Genomic DNA, 10,030 nt, shown 5'->3' on the forward strand with positions numbered 1-10,030 from the left:
CACGTGCTGCTCTTTGGCGCATTCACATTGAAATTTACATGGAGCAAACAGAATAGAATAGCAGTCCGCGTAATGTAACACGCCAATGTCCATGAAGCATGCCAATTTCCATATAGTAGAAACTTTGCGCAGTTAGGAGAAAGTCCTTAAGAGAAAGCCTCACTGAGCCAACCTGGGAGGGAGTCATGCATACAATCGTAAGGACGGCATACTTTATTTCATGTACACATCACTTGACTATTTCATGAACGACATTCTGTTTTATTGCCTAGAATAGGAGATATAAAGAGATCAAAACAAGTAGGATTATCAATGAAATTCCAAATTTAGCTTACTTTAACACATTCTTAAAATCATTAACTTTAAATGTCGCCCTCCCCCTCCTTATCGCCTAAGCTGGCTGGTAATAAAAAGGAAAGCATGAAAACTTTCACCATTTGAAGGAGTTTACGACAGTTGCTTCCGCGTTCACGTTTCAGCACTACTCTGCCCACCAAGCGTGCCTACTTGGCGCAGGCATTAATTTAGGCAGCTAAGCGGGAGCGGGGGCTTCGCACTCAGCAGTCCCTTCCATTGACCCGCTCAGCGACTCTTTATGCTCACTGCGCATGCTCCCCGTCTCTCTTTTTCCGGTAGCGACCATGGCGGGTGAAGAGTAAGTAATGTTTTTTGGGGGCAATCCGTTGCCATCTGCGGCTTTAAGAACTTCTTTGCCAGCCTTTTTTTCTTTAGGTTTTACCATGGCTTTATAACTTGGAAAGTTTTCCCTGAATTGGTGTAACAGTTGTCTGGAAGGGGTTGATTAGGGAGATGCGGCTGGGAACTGGATCTGTGATTTAATGGGACGCGTTGGGTGCTGTAGAAGATTATTTTCTCAGAGCGAGAGAAACCTAATGGGGGGGGGGAGTTGCAGCTTCCCAGATCCACTACGCTGCTTTGTTTGTTTATTTGTTTGCTAGTGCAGTCTAGACCTAGTTATTGCCTTCCGGTGTTGTACACGCATTCAGTGGGGGGCGAATGGAGCACAGCGAGGAGGGCGCTTGTGCTGTAAAAGGGCCCGAATGCGGTCCTTCGCCTGAAATCAGGGATCCGAAACTCCACGGTATTCAACGTTGAAAGAGAATGGCAAGAAAACTTGGTATTTTTACTGTTTTTTCCTTGCTTGTTTGAAAATAAGTGTCTTCCAATTTCTGTCAAAATCAGCAAACACGGTTTTACCATAAGCTTTGGGATGATTTTAATGGGGAAAACCATTATGTAATAACTAGCGGAATAGTAACAGGCAGGGTGAGTTGAGAGAAGTGTTTGTTTTTTGTCTGATAGTGTAAGTATGGTTGATGATACATATTTGGATAATTAGAATAAATTCTGTAAAAACTACCAAAATGTACCAAATAAAGTTCAGAACAAAGTATATCGGCATTACCTGATGTTTTATATTTCTTGAGGTTCTAGTTTTTTTAATTGGGTACATTTTGGCTAGTTGTCAAACATCTTCATATGAAACATTTTGATATAATTAATTCTAGAAAAGTTTTGCCCACAAAGAGAGAGGAATGCTTTGGAAGTGGAAGTTAAATTGTCTAGTTGTGTTACTGAAAAAATCACGAGAACCAGATCCAGAAAGGTGCTTTAATTGTTTGCTTATTTATTGTTTTATAATTTAGAGGAAAGAAGAAGTTGCCTTCAGTGCCAGAAAGCCTTTTGAAGAAAAGGAAGGCTTTTGCTGACTTAAAGGCCAAACGCCTGAAGAGACTTTTGATCCAAAAGAAGGTAAATATTATATTTTTAATCCACCCTATGAGACACAGCTTCTAGCAGCTTCCATAAGAGCAAGACAATATGATTTAATAACCAATTCTGTGCTCATTTACACAGAATATAGTCCCACTGTGTTCATTTTGCTTACTATCAAGTAAATATGTATCAAATTGCAATTTAGTACATAGTTTTTTAATTAAAATCACAGGTTAAAATATGATTAGTCTTGTTTGTTGCTTTAGTGTGTTGCAGTGGTAACACAAATTTTGGTCTTAAGAGACAGTAATCAACTGCAAAAATTGCATTTGTTTTTGGCTTTAGTTTGAATCATCCTTTAGTCTTTTGCAGCAATGTAGCATCTATAGAACCCCAAAGGTTTTCCCATTACAAGCAAAACAGCAGCTTATTTTAAGCATTCTGCTTTTATCCTGAGTGCTCTATTTTTCCGATGGAATGGGCTGTCTGACTGTTCTATAAGTGGCTTGTGCATTTCTGGAAATGTATTTTAGTGAACAGAAAGCAATTCAGGGCTGTTTGGGTCCTGGACCATGTTTGGAACATCACAAACCATTTTCTATTCTAGAAATACATTTGGATCACACATTCTGTGAGAAAATGAAATGTTTCAGAGTCTAATTGCTACATTTTTCACATTCCTAGCATTCAGTGCAATATATTAAATTAAAAAAAAATATTTGGGATTCACTTACTACTTTGTTCATCTCCAAAAGCATTCTAGTTCCTACTGTAATGCATTTCTTAATCAGTAAATACATGATACTGGATCCATTTTTTCTTAACATATCTTGCACTCTAATTTTATATGGGTTAGCAAGATATGTGCTAGAGAACTTTCCACTACTCAGGGTTTTGCAGCCATTCCTAACCTGTACTTTGCTAAAATAATTCCTGTTTTCGGTGTTCCCTGACTGAAAGTCCTTGTCTAGTCCTCAGCTACTTCAGTCTTGCCTTTGGCCTGAATGTAGCAAAATTTGGGAGCTTGCCCTTCCCTGCAAGATAAAGGTAAAGAGGATAAAGATGAAAAAGGGAGTAAGCATTCCTTCCAAATCAGTGCCTTGAAAAATGTGAGACCCTTGAAAATACCCAGCACAAGTTGATTAGAAAAGAGGAAAAAATATTCTTTTTTAAAATTGAATTTTTTCTCCTAGAACTAGGTTGCCTTTGAAGTGACAAAAGTTTAAGTAAAAATGTGTTGCAGTGATGTGACTACAGTAGATTGAAATTCATATTCATATGGTTTGTTATCTAATCTTACCTGACAGTATACTTGTAAGATGAGGGGAAACTGGCCACTCTGCTCTCCTCAGAGGGAGAAAAGGATAAATTTCTCAATATAACATTCTCATTTCAGTTGCGAAAGGAGGAACGAAAACTCATCTATAAAAGAGCCCAGACTTACCACAAAGAATATAGGCAGATGTACCGTCGTGAGATTCGCATGGCCCGTATGGCTCGCAAAGCTGGCAATTACTATGTACCTGCTGAACCCAAATTGGCATTTGTAATCAGGATCAGAGGGTAAGGTAAACAAAAGTGTAACGCTAGCCCTTTGTGTAGTGCTAACTAAGACCTGGTAGCAAAGCTACCACTAAGCAGTTAATTCAAGCAAATACTAATTGGACAATTTTATTCAGATATCAACTAGTAGTAATTTCTGTTAAGGAAATGATGATTGTTCCTTCATTTATCACATTTACCTTGACCAGTATTCAATTTAGGCACACTTTAGAGACAACTAATTATAAGTAGATTTTAATGTTTTATTTCTATATCTGTGTTGTACTGATTAATTATATACTCTGTGAAGTGACTGAGTCAGATCATTTTTGACACTGGCCTGACGGGCTTCAAGCATGATTTTTTCTGATCTACCTTAATATGCCAAGAATTGAAGCTGAGCTTCAAGCATATGAAGTAGTGGTGTATTACTGATCTTTTGATGAAGAATTATATAAACGTATTGGTGCTGTGTCCAGAAAGATCCTCTTATGGTGGTAACCAATCCAGTTGTTTATTGGACAGCATTAAGCCATTGTTTTTTTAAAAAATGGAGCAAAATTCCACAATAAAATTAACAAAAGTTGGGTACAAAATGAGTGTTTGTTATATGCAGAAGCATAGAAAAAAATACAGGATAACATGTCAGCAGGGATGTAGAAAACTCACTGATTCAGAAATAGAAATTTCATCAGAACTCTGGAATTTTCTGTTCGCCCTCCAGGCTGTGCTGATCCTCCTCTGAATCAGGCCATTGAGAGGGCAGTTCTGCAGCTTCTGGAAGTAAATCCTCCAAAATGGAAGCATTTTGAAATGTTCTAGGGGCAGTCCAGCCCTGAAGTAGGCCCACTTTTGTTCAGGATAACCTCAAATAGCTTCCAATTCTAAGGATTTACTTCTAGAAGCCATGAAACTGCCCTTGGAACTACATGGTCCAGAGTGGGAATGAAACATTTCAAACTTCTCTGGAACTTTCCATTCCCAAATCATCACCTCACCTGCATGTCCGCATGCCTTAGTAAAACATAAAATAGATCTGAGATCAACCTAATTTTTCTACAAGCTATGAATTAGTGCCTGCAGCTGTCAACCAGTAGACAAGGAACCAGACAGCATATGCTATCTTTGATTATCTATGCCTTCATAATTAATTTGCAATTGCTTCTTAGTTTGGATTAATCAAGGAATGCATTTTTAGATAATGCTGGTATTTATTTTATTTTATTTTATTTATTTATTTATTTATTTATTACATTTATATGCTGCCCATCTCCCCATCTTTTTTTTTTTTTTTAATAATGCTGGTATAGATACTTAAACTTTGTAGTTTTGCGTAGTGCCCAGCTAGATGACAGCAATGGCCTACTTTGGCTGATACCAAAAAGCTAAGCAGGATTGGACCTAGTTAAATGGAGACCACCAGGAAATCTCATGAGTGTAGATAGGCTGGGAAGTTGAAAAAACATCCCAGAATAAGATTGGAACAATCACGTTGATGTTCCCAAGAAATAGGTGGATTTGTATCCTTTGATTGAAGGACAGTTTACTTACCTGGTGCAACAATGATGTATATTTAATATTGTGCAAGATTTAGAACATAATTTCTGTTGTAGTATTGTATGTTAGCTTATAGATACAAAAATACTATATTTCAGTGTAGCTAGTACATCTGAATGTACATGCTATAAAAGAGTTTCTGTTTTACTGTTTAGAATTAATGGCGTTAGTCCCAAGGTTCGTAAGGTACTGCAGCTCCTTCGTCTGCGTCAGATTTTCAATGGGACCTTTGTGAAACTCAACAAGGCATCTATTAACATGCTGAGGATCGTTGAACCTTACATTGCTTGGGGGTAAGTTGAATCAAGTTTAGTGATTGCTGTTTAAGTATCTGATTTTTTTTTTTTACAGGTAACATCTATTATAACCTGATGAGGTCTAGTTTTTGTCAGTGCTACACTCATTCTCTTTTTGTAAACCAAGTGCAACCTTTGATCTAGAACAGAACGTGCAGCCTGATTCTCAAATAGTCCAGGCTTTGTTATACCAGATTGGATAAGACTGGAGGTCTGCTAACTGGTTATAGCAAGCGTGGTCAAATACTTGTCTTGCTACAAAGTGTTATAAGATTAAAACTTCATTCCTAATTTATTGAGAAACTAGGGGCATTACAGACAAATAGAATCTCATTCTTATGCTCCTGAATGCCAAAGAAACTTGTCATTATGGTTTTGGTTCAGTGTATCTACAGTATAATTTCTTTTTGTGTTCCTGCCCATTCCCTAAAGCAGTGTTGTCCAAACTTGGCCACTTTAAGATGAGTGGACTTCAACTCCAGAATTCACCAGCCAGCCATGCTGGCTGGGGAATTCTGGGAGTTGAAGTCCACTCATCTTAAAGTGGCCAAGTTTGGACAACACTGCCCTAAAGTCTGCAGAGGGGCATGTTCAAAGTGTCCTTGCAGTGATTTAAAATATAGATTGAGACAGAGGTAACCACAAACTAAAGAAGTCTGGAAGATTTGATTGGACCTCTTTCTCTTGATCTGTCTGTGAATAAGACACTTTATTGTTAAGAAATAATTGGCAAGCAGATATTTTAATGTATTTTAGTAGCCATTCGTGTGTGTCCTTCCCGTAATATTCTTAAGTGATATTAATTTGTGTATGCAATTTTAAAGTTGGGAGCTGTCTTGTGCATCATGACTTCACTAGGAGAGTGTTTTTTAAATAATTATATAAAACAGTTAAGGGTTTCTTTTTCCTGGTTGTTTGATTCTTTCCTGGTTGTTTGATTATTCCAAGTTAGGCAATGCTTGGTTTTCTTAATACCCTTAATTTTGTCTTCTGAGAAGCAGCATTTCAGTGCACAGGAGGAAGTTTTAGATTCTTTTCAGTTCTTTTTGGAGAATGGTTCTACCTGCCTTACATGCCCAGATATACCTTTTAAAATAAATTTTAGAAATCAGCTGTAGTGAATTATCTGTTGCTGGAATTTGATACACAAATATATATTCACAAATATATATAGTGTCAGTTTCAAAATCTCTTTGCTTGCAGACTTTTTAATAATGTTGTATCCCAAATGGATTTAGCACATAAGAAGAATAAGTACCTTATATATGCAAAATATTACACCAAAGTAAGTGATTGCTTATCTTCTAGATATCCCAACTTGAAGTCTGTGCATGAGCTGATCTATAAGCGTGGTTATGGGAAGATCAACAAGCAACGCATAGCTTTGACCGATAACTCTCTAATTAAGAAATGCCTGAGTAAGTACAATTTACTTTGCATCGCTGCTTATATAGTGGTGATTTTAAGGTATAGCTGCACCTGTAAATCTGTGGCATGCTTGCTCTGAGACACATAGTATAACTTCTCCATACAGTATGGTGTGCTGGTTTGAATGTTTAATCTCTCTTGGATTTGCGGGGGGGCAGGAGCTACTTTTCTTTGAAAATTCATCCAAGCCTTCTGCAATGTAGCTTATATATGCGCTAGAGTTCAGATGTTATTGGTATACCTTGTCAAATCTTGGTAACTTACTATTTCATGAAATAGGAGCATGATCAACACAGTATAATGTTCAGAATAGCCAGAAAGTAGGATTTTAGGATGCCAAGGCCTTAAGTCTTGTTATTCTTGCTGCAGTTACATGTGTACAAAACATTCTGAGGTCAAAATGTTTCAGCTGCTACACATCTAACTTCACTGGAAGAGTTCTAATACTGTACTGGGATCAGTATTGGAAAATTTCTGGTGAGGTTGATATCTAGTACCATATAAGTTCTTGTAACTTTTAAGTAATAAAAACATTTTTATAATGCCTAGACAGAAGCAAGAATTATGTTTTGAAAATCTAATTATAAATATTAGTCTTATTGAGCTTTGAGCCCTTGAAAACTAGAGGTGGAGTAACAGTAAAGGTTAACAATTCCAGCAATTTAGAATATGCGATATGCACTTTCTAACACAGCAGGATTTAAAATAATATATCTTAATTATAGAAACTTCTATTTTATCCAAACAACAATTTGGATATATTGTGTTTTAAAAGAGCCGCAAGAACGAAGATTTCATATCTCTCTCTCTCTCTCTAAGGTGAGAAGGAATTATTAATTAGTTGTATACAAAATATTCTGAATTTGAAACATTTTGAACTTGAAAGACTATTTCAAGTTTGAAATAATCCGAATTTTGAGCTATTCTAAACATTTAAAAAGTGTTCCAAAATTGAGAAGGTACCACTTTGAGCTCAAAGCAGAGTGCAAAACAAGCACATCTGAAATGGGCATTTCCAAAATGGCCAGAACAATCCATTTTGAACTTAAAACCACTGTTTCAAGCTAGCTTTATTTTGACTTTGAAACATTTTGCCCATTTCTATTATTTGAAAATAATTGGCAGATTTTGAGTGAATGTGTTTTACAGTATGGTACCTATTTATACTTACTTGGGACATTTAATCTTTCACTGCCATACTGTGCTCTGAATGGAAGGACTTTGTTAAATAAATATTGTCAGAAAAGAACTGAACAGATGGTTTGTCAAAGGGTCAAGTTGTGCCTGCAGTGCTGCTTCATCTGGGGATTCTGTGGCTTGTTTTCTTGCTGTAGTATCAAATTAACTCTTTGTAGTTAAAACTGTAGTTTTATTAAAAAGGCCAGTAACACAGTAGAATACAGGACTTTTTAGTTTTATATAACAGCAAACAAAGGTAAGTGTATTCTTCAGTTAGCATAGTCTGATTGGAACAGTGATAGTTATACTGAGTTTTTAATGTAGTGGTAGAATTCCTCTAATTTCTACAGAAGCAGTGTTTCATGCTGAGCTTGTTTTTGTGGTGTATGGTTGCATATGCCGAGACAGGTGTGTGGTGAACTGGGCTCCCTATCACCCACACTGGGGCCTCTGTGTCCTCCACTCAAAACCCTTCTACTGCAACCTTCCATACTCCTGGGGAGATTCAGAAGTAGAATTGCAAACTTCTTAGTTCTATTCGTAGTTTAGCCTAATGTTAAAGTCCTTCAAGAAAAGTGTGCTGATTCAGTAAAGTCGGTCAAATATTTTATTATATATATTAAAGTTAGGGAACTAACTGGAGTAAATGGTAATAGGAGGAAAAAAAAAAAAGAATTGGGCAACTCATTTGAAAAAGAGATTTCTTTTGGCAGACTAAGCTCCAATCAGATTCATACACAGATCTTGAATAGAAGGAAATAGTTAAATAAAGCAAAGGCAAATAAATTTCCAACAGCTTAGATTAGCCTGTAAAAGAAATCCATAATCCTTACTTGCATCTAGCTCTGCTATTCCTTACTGTATTTTTTGTGGTTCTCTAGTTCCAGGTTCTTTTGGGTTTGGAGCTTTGCTTACCGGGCTTCGTGCCAGCTGGAAGAAAGATGTTCTGCTCTTCACCATTAGGGAGAAGGCACAACAAAAGCAAAACAGAATTTTCTTTCCTCTTTAAAGGCCACCTGAGATGGGAATTTTCCTATTCCTGCTTGGTTCTTCAGTTTGATTTGATCTCAACCCACCATCTTGATCGATGGTTTATATTTGATTGATAGATCAGGTTTTTTTCCCCCTTTTAACTATTTCATGTCTGAACCTGCTGGGATGGAAAAGTTGAAATGTTCTGACCCTAGTGGAAGTAGCCAGACCTCAGCATGTTTTATATGTCTTTAATGAGCAAGTGAGAGCATTTTGGAAGCTGAACATTTTCTGATGTTTGTTTTAATTTTTAGAAAAGTACGGCATTATTTGCACAGAGGACTTGATCCATGAAATTTATACTGTGGGCAAAAACTTCAAAGCTGCAAACAATTTTCTCTGGCCGTTCAAGCTGTCTTCTCCGAGGGGTGGAATGAAGAAGAAAACTACTCATTTCGTAGAAGGTGGTGATGCAGGAAACAGGGAGGACCAGATTAACAGGCTGATAAGGAGGATGAATTAATGGTATGATACAGTTAAAGTGATAATTGCATTTCGGACATTCAAATTTTGATCCCTTCATTTTTTTACTACCACTATTATGTTGTAAATTCTAAACTTTAAATGAATAATACCAGAAAAGGAGTTATACTTTCTTCTTAAGGTAATTTATATCTTGTCTTTCTGCTTAAAGGCAGTCAAAGAAGCTAACAGTATCAAACAGTTAATCTCAGTCCCTCTTTCTCTCAATCTCATAGGTGTGTAGAATATGCAAGTTGTACATATATCCTTTAGGAAAAAATGGGGCTGATGGGGAAGGAAGAATTAAATTTTATGGGGCAGAAGAGAAAATTATTAAACTTACATGTAGCATGCTAAATATATTCTAATTTTATTTTAAAAGAAATTTAGCTTTTGTGCTGGCTGTGGCCAATCCTTCATCCAGTCCCCATCTACTTTGTAAAACGTAGTCCTGAAGATACCACTCAAAGGTCCATTGTGGTCCTTGGTTCAGAAATAGGGAGATAAACATAGTACAGTACATTGGTGATTTTCAGAAATTTTAATACATTAATGGTATTCCATTTTCACTCAGTGAAATGTGATTTGTTGTCTGCTTAAGTGTTAATATCTCTTCTCTTTCAGGGGCTCAGAAGATGATGGCTGTACACACTGATAATAAAAAAGAGAACTATGAAAACTGCTTGCATTGTTATTCTTTTACTGATACACAAAGTACTTCTGAATATGTTCTGATTCCACTAAATGTGATTAGGAGTACAATAACTAGTTGAATGTTGTCATTAAATAACTTAGAT

General features: G+C 36.6%; 1 protein-coding gene across 1 annotated transcript; it reads left to right on the forward strand.

The window, feature by feature from the left end:
• The first annotated feature begins 626 nt into the window (after positions 1 to 626).
• RPL7 (ribosomal protein L7) lies at positions 627 to 9,915 on the forward strand. The gene is made up of 7 exons (XM_007424812.3): positions 627 to 655; positions 1,668 to 1,773; positions 3,134 to 3,300; positions 4,992 to 5,129; positions 6,441 to 6,550; positions 9,026 to 9,236; positions 9,858 to 9,915. The coding sequence occupies exons 1-6, from the start codon at positions 642 to 644 to the stop codon at positions 9,232 to 9,234; spliced, it is 744 nt and encodes a 247-aa protein (XP_007424874.2). The 5' UTR covers positions 627 to 641; the 3' UTR covers positions 9,235 to 9,236; positions 9,858 to 9,915.
• Positions 9,916 to 10,030: the final 115 nt, after the last annotated feature.

The sequence above is a fragment of the Python bivittatus genome, unplaced genomic scaffold (assembly GCF_059951505.1).
Source record: "Python bivittatus isolate LINGU-HERP-01145 unplaced genomic scaffold, Pbiv_v1 ctg000590_np1212, whole genome shotgun sequence".
NCBI lineage: Eukaryota > Metazoa > Chordata > Lepidosauria > Squamata > Pythonidae > Python > Python bivittatus.